Here is a 27,322-nt window from a genome sequence, read left to right on the forward strand (position 1 = left end):
CAAACTTTTTGATTTTTTGGCTATTTTAGTTATAAAAATACAAAATAGACTAAAAAGTTAATAAGATAAAACGACACATCCAAATCATAATTATTTTATTTTTTCTCTCACAAAAGTTTAAAAAACCAAAAAACCTGTTAGACTTATTTATTTTGATAATTTGTTTAATTATGTTTTAATTTATTTGGAAGAGAAAAATAGAATCAAAATTTATTTTGATGATTTATTTGAAAGAGAAAAATAGAATCAACATTTATTTTGATGATTTATTTTATTATGTTTTAATTTGTTTGAAAGAGAAAAATAGAATCAAAATTTATTTTGTCCCATTATTTCCCACATAAACTTTTATCCTAAATGTTGTTAGAATGTATTTAATATTTGCTTAAATCAGGAGTTCAAACAAACTAAAAACAGAGGTTCAAACAGTCTAAAACAGATGTTCAAACAGCCCAAAACAGAGGTTCAAACAGTCTAGCACAGTAGCAGTTCAAAAGGTTCAGAAAAGTCAAAGCTCCGGACGTCCGGGTGGACATTTGGCCGGTCATCCAACCAGACGACCGGCCAGGCTATTTTTGCCCAGTTTTGTTTCGTTTCGAATTCTGCTCTCAACAGCACTGAACTACAACGGCTAGTATTCCAATTAAAGTTGTTCCAGACCAAGCCTTGTCTCCCACAAGTTCAAATTAGCAATGATGGAATGATTTATATTCAAATGAATACAACAGTTATAAATTTTATTATATATATCAAAACATCTGATGTAAACAAGTGACAACAACTACAAACAAGAAGCAGAAACCAAAAATTATTCTTTGATCTATAATCACTACTCTCATCTATTCTCTGAAAAATTCTCTGAGAAGTGTTCTTCAATTTTGTTTACATATTTCTCTCTGAAATTATACACTGAGCCTTATAGCATTAAGCTCATCTTTTTTTGTGTGAGATTTATAAAAAACCAGAGTTTCATTTTATATATCTATATTTAAGAAATAATTATTGTAGCTTTCTATGAAAGCAAAAACACCTTCTTTTCAACCTTGTAAGAGTATAGTACACTCAGTATTCTTGGCTTATAAAGTCTATGTAAAATCTGTGGAGGATTGTTCCATCTGTGAAAAGGTTGCTAACACCCTGTGAAGCTAGAGTATACTGAAAAATCTAAAGTGAAGCTTGAGCAGTGAATGTAGACTTGGTTGAAGTCTAACCCATATAAATCTGTTTGTTCTCTCTCTCTCCCTTATCTTTTTATTCTGCTTAACTTCATAACTATATCTCACATTTTTACTGTTCTAAATTCATTAACTAATATAATTGCTAGAATACTTGTTTTAATTATTTTTATTTTTATCTTTTGTACTAGTCATAATTTTTATTAAGGTGTTATAATTATTATTTGTAAAAACTTAATTTATCCCCCTCTTAAATTGTCTTTTGGATAACAAAACCTATTACAAACTTTTTAATCTAAACTAAAATAATTAAAATTTTAAAAAATAACTCACATCCTAAACCAAACCTAAATTAAGAGACATATTCACGTGGACCTCCGCTGACATTTCACGGTCAGGAATTTGTCTCAATATTAAAGCCAATAGGTGTAAAGTTGGCTCGCTGCGGTCAATTTATATGTGGGCCTGGGCCTGGGCCGAGACAGTATCAATGCCTTAACCTCAGGCCCATTTTCAAAACTTTGAAGGCTGAGAGCAACTCAAATTGAATTGTCAATTCTTATGTGACACAACAATGGGATTATTTGAGAAGTTGATTTTTTTTTTTTTTAATTTTCTATATGTAAAAAATGTGAGTAATGATGTGACTAAAATGAATTAAAAGTTAAAAACTAACTTTTAGCTAGTTTCACAAAAGGGCCCAATATTTCAATTTTAACGTAAAGAATAAAGTCCACCCAATATGTTAAATGTTAAGTTTGACATTTGGCATGAACTTAACATGCCAAATTTTTTATGTTTCATATTGATGTTAGATGTTGAGTCTACTCAATAAAATAATTTTATTTTTAAAAATAATAAAATAATAGATTTGACATATTAGATGAATAGTTTCTATGTTAAACTGATATACACCAATTTGCTACCTAAGCCTTTAAAGAAATTTGGCACACAAAATTTTAAAAAGTTTGAATGGAGATACTCTAAAATCAAAAAAATTCTAAGAGAAGCCATTTTATAAATTTGTAAGGCAAAAAACTCTTAAGGAAAGATATCTCATTTCTAAATGTGAAAAAATTATTCAATAAATCGGGTATACTACATCATCATACTAATGTAATGTACTCAATTAATGAAACTTTAAAGAGTGTGATAATTACTAACAAAGTTTCTAAAATTACTCTATATATTAGCGAGGGACTTTGTCCTTTAGAGCATCTCCAACGGTAGTAGGCATTTTACCTATCTAAATATTACTATAAAGTACATATTTTATTTTGCCTATCAACTATTTTATGTTTTTACTCCAACCATGCTCTTTATTTTAGCTGTTTATCTAAATACTATTAATTTTACAGAATGCCACGTCAACAACAAAGATGGAGGGAAATGATCTTAATGATTGAATACATTTTGCCTAGCGTTGAAGGCTAGCTACATGTAGCTAGTGAATATGAGTTGAGCCAAAATGCCTAATCATATGCCTAGTGCATTGGAATTGAAAAAAATGAATCACACTAGGCATTTTAACTAATAAGTATTATATGCCTAGTGCATTGGAGATGCTCTTAGGCTCCATGTATTGTTTCCATTGGCCGAGAACGTTGATTAAATGAAATTTTAGACCTATGGAATAACTTCACCTAAATGTAGATTCTTTTTTCATGAGTCGAAAATTCGTAAGAGTATACCTTAATCTGAAGTCAGTTTTATAAATTCTTTTTTTATAAGTTAAAAATTTGTTGATTGTTTGATTTTTTAAGTATGAAGGGGATCTTTGACTTGTTTTAAGAAGTAAATTAAAAGTTTTAAATTAATTTATTTATTTTTTAAAAAAGTTAAAAAAAATAAAGAAGAGATATGATAATAAAAAAAAAAAACTAAAAGAATTAAAAAACTGATTTTAATAATGTTATCAAAACAAGCCTTTTGTCTATCATAAATCCATAAATCATCCTTTACACGTGTTAACAGAATAGTAAAGAAGTCGTTGAATTGCCTATTACGACATGACACGTGTAATCATAAAAGAGGTCGTGAATTGACCACCTTAAACAACATAAAAAAAAAAAGAAAAAGAAAAGGAAAGGAGCAATAAACGGGTAGCCGCATATTTGGAAAATGAATCTCAACCCAACAAATTTGACACGTGTTCCAATTTTCTTCGCGGAGAGAGCGAGAGCGAGAGCGAGAGAAAGGATAGGAAAATCACAGAAGAGAGAAAAAAGGAAAAAAAAGTTTGGAAGAAGAAATTGCGTCAATCCTCCGCTAATTCATTCAAAAACTATCTCTCTCTCTACCAGCCAGCCATTACATGCAATCGAATTGAATTCAACAAGCTCCTCCATTGCTATTTGTGAATTTCGTAAATTGAATTGAATAATTTTGTGAGAAAATCGAAATAGACAATTGGATTTTGGGAATCAATCAAAGGGAATCAATCAAAGAAGAACGATGGAAAAAGGCGATTCAGCAGCAGTAGCGGCTGTAATGCTTACATCGGGAGCTAGCGGACGAGTGAATGCGTTGTTTTCGATGCGAGTTGTGAATAGTTTGTTAATTCTGATCAATGCGATCGTCATGCTCTTCCTCTTACCATTCCGTGGTCGAAAGCGTTCCGTTTCAACCGCTGCATTGTTGCAGGATGACAAACAGGATCAGAGGAAGTTGCCGCCGGTGCTGCTGCGAGTGCCGCCCAATGTTCCGTGGAAGAGCAGCTCCGTGGTCGACCAGGACGTGGCTGCCAGGAGAGCGCTCGCGATTCGGAGGGTGATGCAGGCCAATCATGAAAACTCGCTTAGGGAATTTTCTCTGTTCGTTACATCCAGAGGGGAGACCATGTTTACTCAATCGTGGACCCTTGTTTCTAAACAAATCAGGTAGAGTACTAATATTTTTCTTTCAAATTAGCTGAATTTTGCTTTATTTTATTCTTGTTTCAATTTCTCAGTGCAATTTCTTGAGAGTTTTGTATCTTTCAATTTCTGTTACAAGGATTAAAATTGATGGAAAAATTAAATTTCACTTGATGAGATATGGGAATGGGATCCTTTGAGAATGGAAGAACAAACTATTTTATTTCTTGAATTATTGTAGACACATATAGTATCTCTTATTTTTCTATCTCATTGAATTGACTTAAATACAACAACTAATGTAATCTATTTATAGGCAAATCCTCAGGTGTGAATACCTGATGGTGGTGAGCTGTTTCCAACTCTATTCTCACATTTTTCTCATTTTCTTCTTTGTTAAGATTTTGACCATGGAGCTTCCATGAAGCTTCCATGGAGTTACTTCCAACTTGTTGATCAATCTGCAAGCTTCTGGTTTCATTGCTTCGTGATGAAGCTTCTTGTTGATGATCTCATGGCTGAGATAATCATACTTGATGGAATTGGGTTTGGATTTTTCAACAAAAATTTGATGTTTTTATTTTGTGGGTCTGTTGAATTTTTTTCTTTGCTTAATGATTTAGTTATATTCATTCATACTAGTTTTAGTATGAATGGGATTAATAGGTTTAGTTTATTTTGATTTGGTTTAGATATATGCTAGTGGTGGTTGTAAACCCAATGCGTTTCCAATTTTACATCTAAATTTTTGTGCTGTTTGACGAGTGAGAAAGATGGGTTGAATTTAAAAAACCATTTAGTAGTTATTTACGATATGCAGAGTTTAAAATTAACCAAATTATTGTTTTGAAAAAAAAGTGTGAGAAGTTAACAATTTATGGGCATTCTTACCAAATAATAAAATAAAATAAATAAGTGTGACAAAGCTTCAGAAACGTTCATAGCAAATACATATGCATTTGTTGTATACTGATTTGGTAATGGCATTGCTGGGACATTTCAATCCGTTCAGTCTGGTAATAGGAATGGCCAGAAAATCCACCTGCTTATTCTTCTTGTTTTCATGGAGACTGTAAATTTGAATGCTACAGTTCAATGAGGCTTCATAGTAATAGTAATTGATGTTCTCACACATCAACTTCAGCACCATCTGTTTTGTTTGTGGCCTACCATTAAAAACTATATAATATTTATATGATTCTCTCAATCATATCTAAATAGAATATTATTGTTGTGTGCTTTTTATCACTGGTATAATTCCCTGTACCAGGTCTGCAGCCCAAGGATTCCACAACCCAAGTATCTCTTTGATGAAAATGACTTCTTTGTTTTGTTACCCTGCTCTTTGATTTCATGCCACTAAGAGAGAGAGAGAGAGAGCTTCTTACTCTTGCAACGTGATAATGTTGGAAGTGCTTTAGTTTTGTTGTTGTCAGCCTCTTCAGTTGGCACACAATTTTAGCTAGTCAGTGTTATGAAAAAAAGAATCTGACTTGTGGGGATACCAAAAGTATGGCTTTTAACAATCATTATATGGCCTCTTGCTAGGAAGAAGATGAAAGAACTATTCATAAACATCTTTGAGGAAATTTGAAATTTGAAAGTATGGTCCATGATTCTATATTTTGGATTATCCATTTCCAAAATTTAGATTCCAGCATATTATGTTTTCTGAAATTAATTAATAACACTGAAGACAAAGAGTACATAATTTGGATCATCTGTCTCATATCCCTTACATATTGTCATATCATCAAAATAAGTGGTTAAAAGAGTATGAGACAGACAATAGTATAAAGAGCGGGACAGATGATCCATGCCCTAAAGCCATTTACTCTGATACTTATTACAATGCAACCCTAGATTTTGTCATGCTTTGGTGAAAGAGGTTTCAGAATTTAAAGATGTAGGGTTAGCAGCTTGGTGAATTATCTTTTGACTTGAATTGTACAAATAAGATAGGAGAGGTAACCAACCGGGGTGGGAACTTAGGCCACTGTTCAAATGGATTATGCTTAGATCAAGTGAATGGTTAGTTTTTGTTATGAACAAAGATGCTGCAACTAAGCCTAAGCTTCTCATGATATCGCCTAACCTGTCTCACTTCAAATTCCTGATAAACCAAAATTTGGGGGACATGTCACTCTTTATTTATTTTTTGTTTATTAATTAATAAGTCAAAATGAAAACCTGAAAACTAATTTCTAACAATGTTGGAAAGTGGGCTGTTTTTAAGAAAAATCACTTTTCTGTAAAGCATATTTTTAATTCAGTACCAAATATGTTTCTTTTTCCATTTTGTAACAGTTTATTTCTTCTTTTTATTTTGTAACAATTTAAATGAGTTGGGTCATCTACTTACAAAAAGAAAATAGAAACATAAAAATAATAACAGAATTGGATTATTAAGTAAATGGGTTATTTCATCATTCACAGTGGTATCTTGCAAGTATGGAATGCATGAAAATAAAGTATCTACAAATTATTTCTTGTAAAGCTTGAACGGACGTTTTTTGTTTTGTACAGGCCTTGATATTTACTGTACTTTACTGTTTGAACCACTAGATTAAAAAAGTTGATGACGATAATCAATCTGTCCTGTGCAGGGGACTTGTGGTTGTTTTGCATGGCCTGAATGAACACGGGTGTGTAATCTTCCTTTCCTCTTGGATATATAATGAACTTTAGTTGGTTCTGTAACTTGTATCATTGGTTAAGACATATGCAACTTTTATAACAGTGACAGGTATGGTGAGTTCGCAAAGGAGCTGAACGCAAATGGATTCAAGGTCTACGCAATGGATTGGACTGGTAAGCTCAAAATCATTTCACTTGGCAGACTGTTGTTGACCTTTAAGTGCCTTTGCCAAAAATATGATATAGATCATAATTTTGCAATTGTTTTTCATTCTTACCATATAGTCCACCTCGTTTGTTTTCCTGAGGTTTTCTTTTAGGCTTCATTCAGTTGTCAGGAATTTTGTGTGAGAAAGTTGTTCCCAGGAAAAGTGTAGTGAAGCGAGGGAATATGAAATTTGTTTTCCATGTGTATTCATTTGTCAGGAAAAGAAAAGTGTATTGCTGAGACTCCTGCAAAATCTTGTATTTTTGCGGGACATGTTTTGAGGGAAAACTTATCCTAGTGGGAAAGTTAAAGATAAGTTTCTTGCTAACTGAACATGGAAAAAGTTATGGAAAAGGTGATTTTCCTATACTTTACTTTCTTTTCCTGACAATTGAACGGGGCCTTAGTTGTCAGTATTCCTTGGTTTCACACCTGCAGCTAGCAACTTCTAGCTGTGGGAAAACATTTGACAGATGATTCAACTTTGAGTTTGATGGATTTTTGTAAAATTTAATGTATCTATTGATGTATTATTGATTGATATATTTTTGTATACAATGACTCTCCTATATATAGAAGAGAAAAACATATTCACCTACCACACTCAACACTCACCTAACACACTTACATCTACCTACCACACTCAACTCTCACCTAACACACTCAACTTTACCTACCACACTTACAGCCCCCCTCAAACTCAAGGAGGATAGATACTAACCAACTTGAGTTTGGAGAGAGTAACAAAACAAGAAAAATAATCTGAAAAATAAAAAATGGATAGGAGACACTGTATAGTCGTGTCAGACCGTTGTAGAAGACTGTATGGTTATGGCAGACTGATGTAGATGACAGTTTATGGGGTCATGTCGGACCGTTGTAGCAGACAATATTGTGACAGTTGTTGTGACAATTTACGGAGTCTTGCTGGACCCTTGTAGAAACTAACCGGAATCAATGTCGGGACAGTTTACAGAGTCTTGTCGGACCCATGAAGGAGCTAACCGGAATCAATGTCGGGACAGTTTACAGAGTCTTGTCGGACCCTTAAAAAGTCGCACCCTCAAAAGGTGTGCCCAATCTTTCAAAAGGCGTGCCATCAAAAGGCGTGCCCAATCCATAAAAAGGCGTGCCATCAAAAGGCGAGCCCAAGTCATAAAAAGATGTGCCGGACATGATGGCGAGGCGCGTCACCACATTGGCTTGCGGGCCCGTTTTGTCGTCTGTCGGCAAGTGGCGCGCGATGCGCGGATCGGCTCTGGCTATTTAAACCAAGGGTGAGGCGGAGGCTGTGCAAACCAGTCTGAAACCTCTGAACTCTCGGAGAGCTTGTCTCTAAGAGCTGCAAATCTTGAAACACTCTGTAACCAACCCTGTCTGACAGTACCAATCGGTAATCGCTGCTTCTCTGAAACACTTAGCAACCCAAAAACATGGTCTCGTCTTCCCGTTCAGCTACCCAGAATATGGCCTCTTCGTCCCATGGTCTGCTCACTCTCTTTCCCGACCTTAACGAGTCAACAAGAGAGATAACTGGTGCGGTGGCCAGTGAACCTCAACCAAGCGCCTCTGGTTTTGCTCCGTTGAACTTTCCGATGCGGTCGGTGGAGCAAAAAATGGCGGTGCAAACTGATATTGAGGCCAATCAGTATACTTTGAAGTCATGTGTGGAGACCATGACGGCGGTCACAAACCTGTCGCACCGGCTGCAGAGTAGGACAAATGAGGTGCAGCAATTAAACGCCCAACTGGCTCTGCTCCAACGCATGTATAAGGATGCGCGAGCAGAGATAAGTGTGCTAAAGGCGGAAAATAAGGAGCTGAAGCGGAAGGCTACTGTTATGTTCCGATTTGGAGGGCCGCCATATGCTGCAGTGGAGGAGCAGAGAGTAGTGATCGTGCCCAGTGGAGTGGGAAACACGGAGGCAGCACCGTCAAGGACTGCCCAGGACGGAGGCAAGAAGAAGAGACCGGCGGCAGAGTAGAGAAGAAAAATCTTGCCTGTGGATGTGTGTTTTGGTTTGTGTGTTTTTTTTTTTTTTTTTTTTTTTGGTGTAAAATGCTGATCGGGGTTGATCCCTGGCATGAAGAAATGACAAGTTTGTAAAAAGGTTGTTTTGTTTTGTTTTGTTTTTTTTTTTTAAAAATAAAAATAAAATGAAAGAAAACAAGGGATAAAGAAAAGAGATAAAAATATTTGGAGATGGATTATATGAAAAACATCAGTGTGATGGTTTCAAAAGAAAGTGGGGGTGAGGGCCCCTACAAAAGATAGATTATTGGAGAGTGGGTATTTAAAAAAGATGAAAAGTGAATTGGAAAAAAAATAAATAAAAGAAATTGATTTGGAAATCAAACGGAGGAGAGAGAGGGACAAACCCATGTGAGAAAGTGGAGACAGTTTGGGTAATATAGTATAATAAAAAGAGATATATATAATAAAGAAAGTTGGAGAGAGAGAGGGAGAAGCATAATAAGGAGTCATGAGTCTGAGATCAACAGGGGGCAGTGCTTTATAATAATAAAAATAAAGGTGAGATAGTGGATGTGTTTTGGGAACTGCGTGGGAAAGAGAGTGCAGGTTGGGGCTTGGACTAAGATTCAGAAGAGGAAGATTGTCATTACAGTGATAATATTGTTAGCCCTAAGCCTCCACAGCTACTGGAACAAGACCTGTTCTGGGAAGACGAAGAGTTGACCTCTCTGCTGTCAAAAGAACAAGAAAACCCCTTATTCCATAGTCTCGAAACAGACCCATCTTTGGGTGGGGCTCGGAGAGCCGCCATAGCTGAACTTCACGGAGGAGGAGAGACGATCGGAGAGCCGCCGTGGCTGAACTTCACGGAGGAGGAGAGACGATCGGAGAGCCGCCGTGGCTGAACTTCACGGAGGAGGAGAGACGATCACCATTGAGATTCCAAGATTGCAGCCATTGGTGCCTTCCTGGTGTACCTGACACGTGGAATGAACTCCTATATGTTCAACTCTGGACAAGATATATTATTATATTAAGGAGCAACAACAACAACAACAACAACAACACTGAGAACAGCAGCAGAAAAGATTGTCAAGTGGGAAGGTCCCTGGAGGGGACCATGAATATATTGATGTAGTCAATTACAAAGGTACTGGAAGCTCTGAGCGTTTGATCATTCTGAAACACGTTTGAAGAAGCTGTCATGGAAGAAGAAATTAGGAAATTTGGGTTTGTCCGGCGGGCGGCCAAGGCGAGATTGCCGCCCGCCGGTGAAACGAAATTGCTAGGTTCTTAACCTTGCTCTGATACCATGTAAAATTTAATGTATCTATTGATGTATTATTGATTGATATATTTTTGTATACAATGACTCTCCTATATATAGAAGAGAAAAACATATTCACCTACCACACTCAACACTCACCTAACACACTTACATCTACCTACCACACTCAACTCTCACCTAACACACTCAACTTTACCTACCACACTTACAATTTTTATTTTCCTTCCGCAAGGATTGAATGGTCCCCCTCTGATACTCCTTGGAGCTGGTGAATCTGTCATAAGATATTAGTGAGTGAGCCTAAATTGTGTGCATCAGTTTCACGATGACTGCAATCTCATTCATAATCTCATTACCCTGTGGCATGCCACAAATCGTTTCAAGTCATTACTTGATGATGCATGTATTTGGAAATTGTTTAATTCCCTTCTTTTCTGTTTTAATGGAATTAATGAACCTTTGTTTTCAAGTTCGGCATGAATGTTGTGAGAATTAAGTTTGAAATGTGTGGTCAATGGCTTCCCTATTCTCCCAGCATAAAGGAGCAGCAGCAGACTTTTGAATCTTAAGGACTTCTTCACGTTTTTTGACGTTGTTTGTGTGTGTAAGAAAAATTGATAGAGAGAGAAATACAGAGAGAATAAATTGTATGTATTATGATTGATGTATGTTGTAAATTACAAATGGTGAGGGACTCCTTATATAGGAGATGTAGTGGAGTAGGTAGTAGTAGGTGGTAGTGGTAGGTGTGTAGTAGGTGGTAGTAGGTGGTGGTAGGTGTAGTAGGTGGAGTAGGTGATGGTAGGTTTTAACAGCCCCCGCAAACTCAAGGGGGATAGGAACTAACCAACTTGAGTTTGGAGAGAGTAACAAAACAAGAAAATAATCTGAAAAATAAAAAATGGATAGGGGACACTGTATGGTCGTGTCAGACCGTTGTAGAAGACTGTATGATTATGGCAGACCGATGTAGAAGACACTGGCTCGTGTTGGACCGATGTAGAAGACAGTTTATGGGGTCATGTCGGACCGTTGTAGCAGACAATGTTGTGACAGTTGTTGTGACAGTTTACGGAGTCTTGCTGGACCCTTGTAGAAACTAACCGGAATCAATGTCGGGACAGTTTACAGAGTCTTGTCGGACCTATGAAGGAGCTAACCGGAATCAATGTCGGGACATTTTACAGAGTCTTGTCGGACCCCTAAAAAAGTCGCACCCTCAAAAGGTGTTGTGGCAGTTGTTGTGACAGTTTACGGAGTCTTGCTGGACCCTTGTAGAAACTAACCGGAATCAATGTCGGGATAGTTTACAGAGTCTTGTCGGACCCTTGGAAAAGCTAACCGGAATCAAATGTCGGGACAGTTTACAGAGTCTTGTCGGACCCATGAAGGAGCTAACCGGAATCAATGTCGGGACAGTTTACAGAGTTTTGTCGGACCCTTAAAAAGTCGCACCCTCAAAAGGTGTGCCCAATCTTTCAAAAGGCGTGCCATCAAAAGGCGTGCCCAATCCATAAAAAGGCGTGCCATCAAAAGGCGAGCCCAAGTCATAAAAAGATGTGCCGGACATGATGGCGAGGCGCGTCACCACATTGGCTTGCGCGCCCGTTTTGTCGTCTGGCGTCAAGTGGCGCGCGATGCGCGGATCGGCCCTGACTATTTAAACCAAGGTTGAGGCGGAGGCTGTGCAAACCAGTCTGAAACCGCTGAACATTTTCATTCTGAAATATCTGAATATTTGCATTCTGAAACATCTGAACAATGGCCTCTTCTTCCCGTTCAGCTACCCAGAATATGGCCTCTTCGTCCCGTGGTCTGCTCACTCTCTTTCCCGACCTCAACGAGTCAACAAGAGAGATAACCAGTGCGGTGGCCAGTGAACCTCAACCAAACACCTTGGGTTTTGCTCCGTTGAACTTTCCGATGCGGTCTGTGGAGCAAAAAATGGCGGTGCAAACTGATATTGAGGCCAATCAGTATACTTTGAAGTCATGCGTGGAAACCATGACTGCGGTCACAAACTTGTCGCACCGGCTGCAGAGTAGGACAAATGAGGTGCAGCAGTTAAACGCCCAACTGGCTCTGCTCCAGCGCATGTATAAGGATGCGCGAGCAGAGATAAGTGTGCTAAAGGCGGAAAATAAGGAGCTGAAGCGGAAGGCCACCGTTATGTTCCGATTTGGAGGGCCGCCATATGCTGCAGTGGAGGAGCAGTGTGGAATGATCGTGCCAGTGGAGTGGGAAACACGGAGGCAACACTGTCAAGGGCCGCCCAGGACGGAGGCAAGAAAAAAAGACCGGCGGAATATTCGAAGAAGTGAGGTCGGTGTGTGGCCGTCTGCAGAAAAGAAAACAAATCTGTTGTTGTAGTGGGTGTTGGATTTGCGTTTTTTTTTTTTTTTTTTTTTTTTTTTATGGTGTGGAGAACTGTGATCGGGGTTGATCCCTAATATAAATAAAACAAAGTTGTTGTGCAAATCTGTATTTTTTTATTTTTTTTTTGTGTATTGATCATTATGATTATTATTATTATTATTATTATTATTATTATTATTATTATTATTATTATTATTATTATTATTATTTTTTTTTTTTTTTTATAAATAAAAAAGAAAGATAAAAAAATAAAGAAAGTGGAGCAACGGGAGTGGACAGCTGGCCCATTATTTGGTGAAAACCAAAAGAGCAGAAGAGCACCATTGCGGTGGTTGTGTGATATAGTTTTGATATTTTAGTGAGTGGGATGCATGATGGGTTATATGAAAAGATGGGAACAAGCCCATGTGGGTTAGGGAATGGCGATGATAATGTTTTGTGGGAGTGGAAAAAGTAAAGGGAGAGAGAGAAAATGCTCTTGATTGGATTTGAGAAAATGCTCTGGAGAGATAGGCCCACAGAAAATCATCATCTGGAGAGATAGGAGAGAGAGAGAGAGAGTGGGTTGATTAATGTAAATGGAGAGGAGTTTCTGTTCTCAGCGGAAGCGGCACCGTTTCCAATCGTCACGCTCTGTCAGCCAGCGGCTCCTGCTGGAAGCGTGGTCACACTACACGGCCGATTCGAGATACTTTCTCTCGCCGGGACTGTGCGTCCCCCGCTTGCGCCGCCCGGTGCTGGTGGTTTGTCCATATTTGTGTCTGGTGGCCAAGGGCAGGTCGTTTCCGATGGCGGCGGCGGCAGCGCCAGAGAATGTGGGTCCGAATGTGACGGACTGTTTGAACGGGTTTCGGGTCGGACCTACGATGGAGATCGAGTTGAGGATGGAGATGGCGTAGATCCAGCAGGCGAAACCGGAGGCGAACCGTTCTGAGTACTCTCCCCTGATACTTACACTCTCAGGAACACTGGTCCGGAAGAGGTTTTCATCAAGGTGAGTTGTTGTGGAATCTGCCATTCTGATAGTCAGCAGATCAAGAAGGATCTTGGCATGTCCAATTACCCCATGGTTCCAGGGCATGAAGTGGTTGATGAAGTGATAGAGGTGGGATCCAATGTGAGCAAGTTCAAGATAGGAGACACAGTGGGAGGTGGATGCATCGTTGGATGCTGCAGAAACTGTAGTCCGGGCAAATCAAAGAGCAATACTGCAACAAGAAGATCTGGTCCTTTCTTTGTTGAAGCTTGATGGGAAGTTGATCTTGACGGGCGGAATAGGTTGAGGTCCGGCGGGCGGCCAAGGCGAGGTTGCCGCCTGCCGGTGAAGCGAAAAATACTAAGGTCTTAACCTTGCTCTGATACCATGTAAGAAAAATTGATAGAGAGAGAAATACAGAGAGAATAAATTGTATGTATTATGATTGATGTATGTTGTAAATTACAAATGGTGAGGGGCTCCTTATATAGGAGATGTAGTGGAGTAGGTAGTAGTAGGTGGTAGTGGTAGGTGTGTAGTAGGTGGTAGTAGGTGGTGGTAGGTGGAGTAGGTGGAGTAGGTGATGGTAGGTTTTAACAGTGTGCAAGTGCAACCACAATAATTTTGGGTGGTTCAATTCTTTCTTGTAAATAGATATTAAGAGAGATCATATTACTGAAGAAAAAATAATTTTGAGAGAGAGAGGTTTTCTCTTTCCACCTTCCTGACTCCTAGGAATGAACAGTACATTTTACCCGTCCCATATACACCAGGTAATCATTGAGATAAATCCCTTAGGATGGTCTTAAGGGTAATTTCTCAAACTCAAGACCTCTGTCTCTTGAGTTAGGATCTTGAACATTTCTTCTAGCCATTGAATTTGAGAGTATTTGTTCCCTGCATACCTGGTGCACTTGCTTTAGCTAACATGTTGAGGTAAGACAAGTCCACTATTTTTCATCATTTTATATCACCAGGTAAATGGTAAGTGAGACATCATCCATCTTTGCTATTTTCTTAATGATTATAATACTAAATTAGAAACCAATCACGAGTATCTGAGTAGGTGGTGATAAAAAAAACACAGTTAGTAAAGACCAGTGGGAATAATATTATTAGTTGTGCACGCATTCATCATCTTCTATTTCAGAACAGTGTTTCCTCTTGGATAGAATTGTCAAATTCCACACTAGGGCACAAAAACTAAAATGATTAGTATTCAATGGTATAAATGCTATGACCCTCGTTTGGGAAGTTGACTATTTTAGTTGTGTTTGGGAAGAGGGTGGGATTTTTTTGTAATTGGATGTGATGTTTGTGAGAGAAAAAGTGAAATGATTATGGGTTTGATGTGATATTTTGTCTTATTTGCTATTTTTTGTAGATTTTAGCCAAAAAAAAGCCCAAACCCAACTTGCCAAACACCCCCATGTTATTTTCTGAGGCTGAAATACTTGATCTGTCAAGAGCAACGAGCATGAAGTTTCAAGCTCATTTTTCCTCTTTTTCAAACATAGCATCCACTCTTTCCATGCATCCTTTTGGTAATCATTCAAAAGAAGCAGCCTTATTATTCTTAATTTATGTTTTGAAGTCTAGAGAACACGATTCTTCAACTATGCATATCTATATTTGGATGTTGCAGGGATGAGTGTACACCAATTTGGATGCCATTGGTGCGAAAAAGTAAATTGTGAAGCTCCAGTTATTAAGTAAGCTTATTATTTGAGTCTTTGCATTTGAGGCATGCTAGTTAAGGAAATTTGAAGCCTTGAGAGAGTGCAGTAACATAAATCTAGTGCTAGTGTGCTTTTCTATAAACTTTTTTCCCCCCTGCTTCATGCCAAATTAAAGCATTCTATTGATTCTTTATGGAGTTGAAATTTTTATATGCTGTCAAAATTTTAGACCGAACTTGTTTATAGGTTAATTCTAACGCTGGCCACTAGAAAAAGGCTTGTGGTTAAGTAAGCTCACATGGTCTCTGTAAATTAGGTCATAGAAGGGCTGACAATTCATATTTGAATTAAAACATAATCAGAGAACTATACTTTCCATGATAGTTACTATGCTCATAGAATAAGCTAAATGGCATATCAGTTTCTTCATCGTTTAACCCCCTTTTTAGTGCAGTTTTTGAAATTGATATGTGGTGTTCAATTTGCTCTTGCGTGCGCACGTGTGCACGTGCATGATGAACATTAACCTTTTCTTTTCTCTTGGCTTTGTTCAGTTCTTTCATTTTTTATTTTTTTTTTCGGGGAGGGGGTGTGTTGAAATATAGGACATCATTGACTGGGTTATTTGCTTGAGCAAATCTCAGTTCTAGTTTCTTCTTCTTATTGTTCTCTTTCTCACGTGATATTCTGTTTATGTACTTCAATATTTTCAATAATTGATTCAAACTCATCTTGTTTTAGGACACGGTGGAAGTGATGGGCTGCATGCATATGTTCACTCTCTTGATGAAGCTGTTGCGGACACGGTATGCGTTGAGACTCCCCTTAAAAGATGCATATATAAGATTACATTTAAAATGGGATGTATCATTAATTCGTCTGCTTTCGTGCACGTAGAAATCATTTATTGGAAAAGTTGTAGCTGAAAATCCTGGACTTCCATGTTTTTGCTTTGGGCATTCCACTGGTGGAGCCATAATCCTTAAGGTGAGGTTGGTTTGACATGTTTGTTGATTTTTGATATTGATATATATATATATATATATAAGCTTGTGAGTCTAGGAATGTTTTAAGTTTGTATTGTTTCACATGAATAATTGTAGGCAGTACTGGACCCAAATATTGAAGCCTGCATTGCTGGTGTTGTGCTCACTTCCCCTGCAGTAGGAGTTCAACCATCCCATCCAATTTTTACAGTAAGAGTAACTTTTTATTTTTTCTTTTAATCATATTTCCCATTTTCCTTATCATTTGTTATGGCTTTTGAAATTATGAATCCAAAAAACTAAGTAGTCTTGAATATGAGAGTCGGCATCAGGCTGGGCCGGACCAGCCCACAAAATGGGGGCCCAAGCCTGCCTGTGGGTTAAGCCCAGCAAGCTTGTTCCGGTTAGGCCAAGCCGGGGCAAAAACTTTAGGCCTAAGCCTTGTCCAAATGGGCTTGCATCAAGTGGGCTAGCGGACAGGCCATGGGTCTAGCCCAATAGGGCAAGATTTGGACATCCTTCCGGCTTTTATTTATTTCTTTCATATTTTTTCTTATACTTTTATATTTTCTACCAAGCTCCGAGGTCAGGCCAGCAAACTATCTCTCACAAGTTCGGCCTCAACACGTAGGCCCAGCCCAGCTCCAATCCAAGCATTATTCAGGCAAGCTCAAAATGCTTAGGGTACGGGCTTGGGCCAGGCAGGTGTAGGTTGTACTTTGAGCCTTGAGGCCAAATGACGACCCTTACTTGAATATCTCTCCTAATCACGTCCTTGATGAATGATGGCATGATGCAGGTACTTGCCCCAGTTTTCTCCTGGTTGTTTCCAAGATTGCAATTAAGAGCTGCAAACAAGCAGGGAATGGTGGTTTGTCGGGATCCAGAAGCACTGGTGGCAAAGTATTCGGATCCACTGGTTTATACCGGATCCATCAGGATAAGGACTGGTTATGAGATTCTCCGAATCACGACATACTTGCAGCAGAATCTGAGAAGATTGAAAGTGCCATTTCTAGTTCTCCATGGTACCACTGACACGATTACTGACCCGGAGGCTTCTAAAAAACTATATGAAGAAGCCTCCTCAACTGACAAAACCATCAAACTGCTTCAAGGATGCTTGCATGATCTACTATTTGAACCCGAACGAGAAATGATCGTGGAAACCATTATTGATTGGTTGAATTGTAGAGTCTATTAAGGTTATTGGCTGAGTCGTGCTCGACTGTGCTCATGTGGGGAGAGAGAGAGAGACGCCAACCACCAATCCAGCTTTCTGTGCGATTTGGGGTAGCATTAGCAAGTTCAATTTTGGGCTAATGACCACTTTTTGAAGCTTTGCTAGCGACTTGTATCTGTATGAATAAAGTATGATAATTTTTTGCTGAAACTTTGACACGACGCAGCACCATCTATATTTGTATGATGATTCTGTGTGTAAGTGTATTATTTTCCAAATTTTCACTCTTCTTAATCTGATCAGTCTTTTTTACCTTTGCTCAAGTTGCTGCTTGGGGTACCTGCTATTGTGGCTATCCTTCATTGTATTCATTTAGGTTTTATAAGGTTTGACTACAACTTTGAAGCCTACCAGTATTCTTGCCTTGTGTTTACATGGATTCGGGTTAGAGGTCAAACTTTACAAATATCAAATTTAAGAGTACACGAACTCAACGAAACATAATCATTTATCTTTATTTTTTATTTTTAATATATTATGTAAGATGAAATGGTATTATACATAACAAACAGTCTCAAAAAGACATTATAATTTTTTTTTTATAGTAATTGTACAATAATAAATTTATATAATAATAATGTTAAATACAAATATATAAGAAGTACCAGGTAAAAAGCATCAAACACATCACACCCCCTTGTCCAAGTGTCCATGAATATTAATTTATTTTCAAGAATTCATATAAATATAGTCACTAATACTCTAGCTCGTTCTGTAAACAACTTTTCAACTTAATATATCTTTGTTTTGTTGTTTCTCCAAAAAAAAAAAAAAAGGAAAAAAAACAAAGGGGGTACATGCATGGATGACACACCCGAGTGAGTTAAGCCAGCGGACTAGATATATGGCCCTAAAATAAAGGCCGGCTGGACAAAATATAAATTATTATTGGATGAGAAAATGAACACATAATGTTCTAGACCTGCTAGATGATTTTTGGAGTGTCGGGCATATATCAAAATAGGGGGTAAAATAAAGATGAGTTTCTATTATCAGGCTCATATTCAAAAATACAGCAGGCCATGACTAGAGACCACTATACAAAACTTGTATTTGTTAGTGTTGCTTTACATTATCAATCAACAATGGCATTCAGGATAATGTATAAAAAGGAAATATTATTGTAACCACTTGGGCTTGAACCTCCAGTTGACATAACACATGGAAGAATAAGAAAGTTCATCATAACAATTTCAGTTTATGCATCGAATAAGCTATCAAATGCTGTGGCTTCCACAAATTCTAAATTCATGCTCTGAGTCTGAGCATATAATAAAAATTGGTGAAAGTTTCCAAGAAATAACTTTCGACAGGATGCACTTCCTGTTAAGTATTTTCAGAAATTACAAAAAACAGATGTGAAATCTCCAAAATCTAATCAAAATTCCCATAAGAGTTTTAAGATAAAGCAATTGTAAATTCTAAAATAAAAACAGCAGATGAAAATCTGTTGTTAGAGGTAATAGGGATGACATGAAAACCATAAATTGTATATACAATATATGAGAGTCTGCGTAGCCTAGCATGTTTACTCATCATCTTTGTATGGATACTCCTCAGGAACTAGCTTCAAAAGTTTGACCTGCAACTCATATGCATCATCCCCTCTAAGCATATCACGGAGCCACGTGACTTCAGTCTTCATTGACACCTGAGCATGGGGAACAAAATCAGTACTGAGCATCTTTATAAAGAGCAATGATCCGTTCTTGACCCAATCGAGCATTGGACATGCAATACTCACCAAAGATAGCATAAGGCCTCCATGCCCTTTCTTTTTAGATTCAATTTTATTAACATCGTTTGTGTAATTAAAAGTATTTCCACTTCCCTTCATTATATCTGCCCTTTTTTGGTCTTTATTTATTTTTTCTTTCTTCTCCTTTCTCTTTTATTTTTGTTATTTATGCTTCCTTTCATGGTCCTAGCTCTCTCTCATTCTATTGTTTTCTCTGAGATGTCCACAACATGAAATTGTCTTCCCTGCTTATACCTGTTTTTGACATCGTCATTGGTAATTTGTGCAATGAGCATTTGAGATGTCTTAATATGAAAGAAAACATTCTAAAGAGCTCAAGCACTCTCAAAGTAATCAATTTTTATCTTCCATCCCTTGACAATTTCACAAAAAAACCAATATCATAGTCAAAATGTTGTCTTCTGGGAAATAGAAACAGGACTAGACAAGATTTCTAGAAACCAGAATTGCAAAAACTACAGGGAATGATGGAATCCTTAAGAATTAATTTTAATAACAATTAAATTTCAAAATGACAAAAGACATGCATTAAAAGAAAATAAGGCAGTTCGAGGAAGCAAGGTGTGAAATGGTGCTTCTTACAGATAAAAGATGACAATGCCTTTAATACCATGAAAAAAGAAAAAAAGACATGCATTAAAAGAAAATAAGGCAGTTCGAGGAAGCAAGGCGTGAAATGGTGCTTCTTACAGATAAAAGATGACAATGCCTTTAATACCATGAAAAAAGAAAAATAGATAACAATCATGTTATTCCTGCCCTCCATTGACATTTCATTATATGTAATAATATTGTAGTCAAAGACGGGACATATGGTTTTCCTAAGTCATGTTTGAGCAATCATGTTCCTGTAGTGAGTTAAGCAACTTCATCACAGGCGATGTAGTCACTGCCGCAAGTACATAGGAATCCTATCCTAGCACAAGCCACTGCGCCGTAAGAAAATTTATATATATTTCACATAAAAAAATGCAAAATTCAAAAGATGCAATGTGCAGAAAACTAAAATCAGGTCAATCATCCAAAGCAAAAGAAAAAAATGTCATAACATAAAGAAACTAGAAATGGGAGATCTGAAATAGTTTGATACAAGGGAAAAGCTTACCATCTCCAGTGCTCCTCTAATAATTCCACTTAAGATGTTGCAATAATATAGACCTTGGCATGTATCAGGAAGCTCAACAAAGTCTACTAGTGGGTTATCCTCCAAAATAAGACTGCAACAGGTTCCATCAGCATCCACATTGGTCACTGATGCAGTGACCCCCAAGAACATTTTGAAACCAACCTGTTTGCAAGTATTGCTAGCTAATGAATGAAAAAACCAAATATTTGAAGATAGACACCAAAAATACTATGACGGTAAGATGAAATGATATGACAAGTCTGAAGTATATCATAACATCTTTTTATTTTTTCTATTTATCTAGTATCTTTATAACAAATTTATATTTACTTATTTAGTTCAATCCTCAAGGTAACCATCTCAAGTTGTCTCTGACTCCTCTTTTATTAATCACCATGCTTTCTCACATCTCCACACAGCAGAATCTTCATATTGAATCCTTTTCAAAAGAACTACAAAATTCCTATTATCCACTCACCCCTTTTTGGTAAGAAAGGGTCTATTACCCAAAATAAAATACATAAATGAAACTGAAAACACTTCCCATGAAGGTGAACCGGCAAAACCCTCAAGGGTAAGCAATCCAAAAGACCTAGCCTAGAAAAGAAGATGAAACCCTCACAGCCCAAGAGACTAATCCAAACAAAACAGCATCTCACAACACAAAACCAAACCTAAACTAGAGAGCACAAACTACAAGGCCACATTCTGAAAGGTAAATTAGTCATTGCCACCTCGCTCTTCTACCTACTTAACAGAAACATGTAGATTACCATTGTACGATTTTATTTTATTTTTTAAAAAAGTTTTTTCTGATTTAAAGAGCTAACAGAAAACCTAAAACTAGTGTATACAATGGACTCTGTTTCACAATTTAGAATCAAAAGTGATATACTGTTTCCCATTTCTAACTAATCTACCATGTCAATATTAAAGCAGACAACAGTAGTAACAATTATATATATATATATATATATTATTGGGTAGGAAACAACAATGGGGGATAATAATGGACCTTTGCGATTACTTCAGCTGTTTCCTTGAAGTCAACGCATCTGGAGACATTGGATTTTGCCAAGAACTCATCAATTAATCGAATTCCAATATTATAACCCCTGCAAAAGAATTAGGCATCCAATTGCACATTATCAAACTATTATTCAAACGATCTTCAAACAAACAAAATCAACTAAAAATTCTAACAGGAATGTCAATAGTGGTTTATATAAATATATATATAGAGAGAGAGATATATATATACATTTGATCAAGCTGTTTGTTGACTTCCTCAACCTCCTCCAGATCCGTAAGGAGTTGACGCACGATGGCTCCATAGGTTAGGGTGAAGAGCTCGGCGTTCTGTAATCAATCAAATTTGACATGACCTAGTCAACGTTTTCAAATAGATACATATGGCCGATTCGTTTCCTAGGAAAATAGCAAGAAAGAAAAATTCGAGAACGGCCATGTTAAAAAGTACAAATGGACCGGAAAGAATATCGTTTATTTTCATTTTCGTATAATTCCCGGGAAACAAACAGAGAGAGAGAGAGAGAGAGAGTTATGGTACCACGCGCTCAACATTGGCAAAAATGGCGTCGCCAGATCTGGGAGCAACCGGAGCCATAGAAGAGAGTGGAATTTAGGATAGATTTTTGTGAACTACGCTGCTGCTGCTAACTCAAAACGCCCCTTTCCTTCTTTCTTCCTTCCTTGCAAATTTCCTGTTGTTTTTGCAGTTTTTTTTTTTTTTTTTTTTTTTTTTTTTTTTTTTTTTTTTTTTCAAAATATGGTTTATGGAAGAAAAAAAAAAATTAGGTTCGTTTGTTTTAGTTTTAAAATTATGATTTAAATTTGAAATTGTATTTTGAATTTTTAAATCAGTTTTTTTTTTTTTTTTTTTTTTTTTTTTTTTCAAACTATGGTTTATGGAAGAAAAAAAAAAAATTAAGTTCGTTTGTTTTAGTTTTAAAATTATGATTTAAATTTGAAATTGTATTTTGAATTTTTAAATCCTGATTTGAAAAGAAAAAAATTATTTAGTTATGGATTTTGAAAATAATTTTTGGGATGATTTGTAATTTTTTTTTATTAATATATAGAATGTAAGAGGAGAGATGAGAAAAAAAATATATTAATTTATTGATTAATAATAATAACAGTGCTAGCACCTCATAAATTATTCTGAACCTCTAATTTTTAACTTTTTTTATTACAATAATAATATCAAATAAAATTACTACAAAACATATCATTAATTTTGGGACACCTCATCTTACAATTAAATCTACATACATACTGTGTGAGTGATTTTCTGACCACACTACCCGCTTAGTAACTAGCTGGAGAACACCGGCAGAATAGATCGCACCTGGCTGACCTGCAACAGAAAGAGAAGATTCCGGCAGTGGTTCGTCCACCCGGGGGCACTCCGACGATGAAATCAGTATATCTCTCAAAGATAAATCAAGTGCTAAACTCACAAGCTTGAGTATCAAAAGCATAAAATTGCGTACCTTAGACCTACGGGGTGCGTCTCTTTTATAGTTACCTCAATCCTAATCTCAATAGAAGCCTGACTTCTATGGATTCATGTTCAGTACTTATTTTGGACTCCTTCAGAGATAAATATAAACTCTCTAAGAGTTTTATCCTTATCTTGGCTAAGTTTTTTCTTTATTCTAGGACTCTTGTCTCTTATCTGCTTTTCTCAGACTTCGATATCTTCGGAGATAACCTCGGCTTAACCAAGATCACCTCGGCGTCATGATCTGGACACGTAACACCTCAGCTGACACGTCGGCGTCACCTTAGCCACATGTTGGTACTCATAAAATATATCCCCACAACTGCCCCTAAGTTCTATTACCTCGGCATTCTGAGGTGATGGAACCTATATCTGTGCTTCCTTTCAGTTTGTCGACGTAACAGCTCTAGCCGAGATCATCATTTAAAGGCTGACATACCTTCTTTAAAGATCAAGACTTCTAAGTGCCCTTATTTGTTTGTGAGCTGTCGTGCACAAACAACTCAACTGTTTCAGCCACGCGTCTTCTTCTTACTGGATCGTACTCCGGACGCGCCTGTAGATCGTTTTTGTGCTTGTATGCGCCGCCTGACGGATTCGTTTTTCTAGAGTCATTGATTTCCTTTTTGCCGCCGTTTCAAGTTTAATCAAAACTTTTTCTTTCCCCTGTCTTTTCACTTTACTCTTTCTCGTCTGAAGCTTTTTCTCTCTCTTTCTTGTTTTACCCTTCGAAATCCTCCATTGCTCAAGCTTTCCAAAGCTCTGCAACCATCGTCGTTCGTTTTTTTCGACTAAGTTTGTGCTGATTCTCCCGTCCGCCGCCGTCTTCTGTCCTCGGAAATACTCAACACCAGCTTCGTTCTTCCTCTGGTAATACACTTATTCCTTCTTATTCCAGTTTCTTAATTTGTTTTTCTGGAACTTGTTGTTATTACTGCTTCATTCGAATGTTCAATTTGTGAATCTGAATGCGTTTATTCCATGATTTGGCCCTTGCCCATATCTTGAACACACGCACTGTTTCACCACTTCCCTGTATTTTTGCCACTGATCCTAGCCCTATACTTCTTGTATTCTTTATGCTCTTGATAGACCATCTCTGTTCTTGATTCTGAAACTCCGTTCTTGTTTCTGTGTTTTGTGTCTTTTCCAGATTCATGCCTTCAGTCTTCGATTCCATAGACTTAGGTTTTGGGATTTGTCTGTAGAACCCATAATTTAGGAAAAAACTGAAACGAACTTCCTTTAGATCCATACAAACCTTTATCAAAGTGTACTTTTAGGTTTTTAGCCGAGGTCCTTTAAACCTTCCAAAAATACTTCTTCCTGAAATCTAATATCTCCACTTAAGCCGACATCATGGGCATGTGGAAACATAGAGTAAACACCCCATCTAAACTGGAATTCTTTAGACAAGAGTTTGAAATCCCAGCCGACGTCCATCTGAGGTTGGCTGGGGATGATGACTCCATCATGCCTACTGATCATTCCATGCCTTTCCCTGTGGTAGCCTTCATTGAGTGTGGACTTCGGCTCCCACTCAACATCCTTTTTCGTGAAATACTTCATTATTATAAGTTGAACCCAATGCAACTTTCCATCAACTCCTATCGAACCATCAATGGTATCATAGCCTTAGCAAAACAAGAGAACGCTAGGATCACATTAGCCGATATCCAGTATTACTACACTATGTGTGGCCTCAAAAAAGACACCGACTACGTTTACTACCTCAAGCCGAGGTCCACTGAATACAAAATTGTCGCCGACCTCCCTGACTCCAACAAGGGAGCTGGGGATGATTATTTCATTACTTCGGGGAACTGGGAGTTCGCTCCAGATGAAGACCTCCATCTCTTCCCTCTCCTTCCATCAATCTTTGTAGAGGGTAATGGTAAGAGCCCTGCATTCATACCTATATATTTTTTTTTAAAGTCTTGCGTACTTTATCTATTTCTTAGTATTTGCTTTTCTTGCAGCTATTCCTAAGCCACCAAAGAACTTTCGTCAATCCTTCGTCCCTAGCAAGGATTTGAAGAGACTCTTGGACCTGCCAGTTCATAAATGAATGGCGCCTCTGCTTCTTAATTTTATTCCAACGTACAAGTCAGCTTTGCCCGACGTTCCTAGGAGGAAGAAGAAAAGCCTTTCTCCACCCTCTACCACAACGCCACAGACCGCATCCACATCTCGGACAGACCAAGGGTCAACCTCTGATCCAGCCGAGCAACCGTCAACTTCAGCTCCATACTTGATTCCAATATCCCAACGTCGCCGTCGACGCCGAACAGTTTCTACTGCCGAGATGGGTCGCCCAAAACCAATTGCAAAAGATCTGTTGGCCACCATCCTTTCTGATGTTGATGCACAACCAACTCAAACCCTTCCTCCACCGAAGCCGAAAAGAATAAAAAAAGCTCAGCCAAAGACTAAAGTTACTCAAGTTGAGTCTGAGGATGCTTTGCCAATATCCAAGTTGGCTGAGAGTGACAAATCTCAACCCTCTGCTGGGAAGAGGTGCTCTGAGGTCCAACCATCCGAATCGCCAAAATCGAAGAAGCCGAGATCATCTTCTGCAACGACTTCGGGGTCTAAGAGGCCTGCTGCCCCCTGGGCCCCTGAAATAACCTTGGAAGATAAGCCAGTCATGGCTAATGATAGCGCCGAGGATATCAATGTCGGCGTTGCGCTCAGTACTGCTCTGTTTCTACCAGGCGATCTGGAATGAAACGCCGGGTTCAGCGAGTACGAGAACTATGCCTTGATGCTTCAACGTTCTGTCCAAGTAAGTGTCTTTCATCTGACACTTTTTTCCTTCTTTTTCATACTTAGAAATTTTCTAATAACTTTCGTTTTGTTTACTTTCAGGCCATTCAGCATGCTCATTCATTTTCAATTCAGTCTTTTAAAAATAGGGAGAAGTTGGCCGAGATGAAGAGGGAGTTCTCTTCTCTTCAAAAGACCAATAAAGGTTTACAGTCAAAAATGAAGAAACTGGAAGACCAAGCTGAGGCCGCCATCAAAGCTCAAACTGATGCCAAGGAAAAGGCTGAATCTGCCGAGGCCATCAGGAAGGTCTTTGAGGCCCAAAGAAAAGAGGCCGAGGAGAAGATGGCCCAAGCAGAAAAAGAGCTTCAAGAAGCCTTGGCTGCCAAAGAGGCTGAAATTAAGGACGCCGATGAAAAGGCATACGTTCAAGGCATGGCCGATGTCACGGAGGCTTATGAACTTCAAGTGAAGCAGGCATGCAACAAGGGTTTCACCCTTGGTTGGATGTCTCTTCTAAAGAAGCTTAATGTCCCCGAGGACTCACCCTTCAGAAATGCCGACCTCATTCCTCTTCCATTCCCTCCAGCCCCAACTCTAACTCCTGTTCAGTCTGGTGATGAATCTGATTCTGAGGATGAGGCCGAGGAGGAAGTTTTGATAAAGAAGTCCAAAGATGTTGTTGGGGCCAAGTCTCCTCCTCAGAATGAGCAAGTCCTGGACTTGACTCAAGATGAGGAGGATGAGGAGGTTCGCAAAGATGCAACTTCCGCGAAGACATCAGCCGATGTGACCATTGCCGAGAAGAGTCTTGAAGAAACTTTGCAAGAAATTAATGCCGAGCTTGAGGTAGAAAAGGCAGCCGAGGTGGCTTCTCAGCAGCCTTCCGAGGTCCAAACCGAGTCTGTTGCCGATGCTGAGGAGTCTTAATTTCCATGTCCTTTTCTTTTGTACTTTGTTTTTCTTTGTTTTTGAAACAATGTAAGCCCTCCGTATGGCCGATGTTCTTTCTCTTTGTTGAATGCTAATACAACTTTTGCATGTACCACTGTCTTCTTTTGACTGTTTTTGTGTGATTCTATACTTAGAATATTCTGTATGTCTTTCACATACTCTTCCTTCTTCATACAATCTTTTTCGGGGTGACACACCTCGGATAGACAAACTTCTTGGTTTTAATCTTAACTTGTAAACTTTTAACAAGTGTTGAGCATCATACTGGTTTAACTTCAACTTATAAATTGTCCACAAATTTCAACAAGTGTTAAACAATGACTTCGGCTTAACTTCAACTTGTAAATTGTCCACAAATTTCAACAAGTGTTAAACAAATGATTTCGGTTTAACTTAACTTGTAAATTGTCCATAAATTTCAACAAGTGTTAAACAATGATTTCGGTTTAACTTAACTTGTAAATTATCCACAAATTTCAACAAGTGTTAAACAAATGATTTCGGTTTAACTTAACTTGTAAATTGTCCACAAATTTCAACAAGTGTTAAACAATGATTTCGGTTTAACTTAACTTGTAAATTGTCCACAAATTTCAACAAGTGTTAAACAATGATTTCGGTTTAACTTAACTTGTAAATTGTCCATAAATTTAAACAAGTGTTAAACATATTCTTCTTCTCTCTGCTCCCTAATGTGAACCTGAGTTCCACTTGGGTTCTCATTATGCATGTGTTCTAGAGACAATGTCAAGTATCTTGAAAAGAGAACTGAATCTTTATTTATTTACTTCG

The 27,322-nt window shown here is 37.8% G+C and overlaps 2 protein-coding genes across 2 annotated transcripts; one reads left to right on the top strand and one right to left on the bottom strand.

Moving 5' to 3' along the window:
• The first annotated feature begins 3,157 nt into the window (after nucleotides 1-3,157).
• On the top strand, nucleotides 3,158-17,661 carry LOC145813664 (uncharacterized). The gene is made up of 7 exons (XM_082909428.1): nucleotides 3,158-4,054; nucleotides 6,637-6,675; nucleotides 6,771-6,841; nucleotides 15,911-15,975; nucleotides 16,067-16,156; nucleotides 16,273-16,365; nucleotides 16,955-17,661. The coding sequence occupies exons 1-7, from the start codon at nucleotides 3,630-3,632 to the stop codon at nucleotides 17,357-17,359; spliced, it is 1,188 nt and encodes a 395-aa protein (XP_082765554.1). The 5' UTR covers nucleotides 3,158-3,629; the 3' UTR covers nucleotides 17,360-17,661.
• Nucleotides 17,662-18,629: 968 nt separating this feature from the next.
• On the bottom strand, nucleotides 18,630-22,097 carry LOC145813665 (uncharacterized). Its single transcript, XM_082909429.1, has 5 exons — nucleotides 21,854-22,097; nucleotides 21,545-21,642; nucleotides 21,299-21,398; nucleotides 20,263-20,445; nucleotides 18,630-19,049 (listed from the first exon to the last, which is right to left on the bottom strand). Exons 1-5 carry the CDS (start codon nucleotides 21,908-21,910, stop codon nucleotides 18,927-18,929), a joined length of 561 nt encoding a protein of 186 aa, XP_082765555.1. The 5' UTR covers nucleotides 21,911-22,097; the 3' UTR covers nucleotides 18,630-18,926.
• Between the last annotated feature and the right edge of the window lie 5,225 nt (nucleotides 22,098-27,322).

This window comes from Camellia sinensis, chromosome 15 (assembly GCF_055761805.1).
Source record: "Camellia sinensis isolate YWXY chromosome 15, ASM5576180v1, whole genome shotgun sequence".
NCBI classification, from domain to species: Eukaryota; Viridiplantae; Streptophyta; class Magnoliopsida; order Ericales; family Theaceae; genus Camellia; species Camellia sinensis.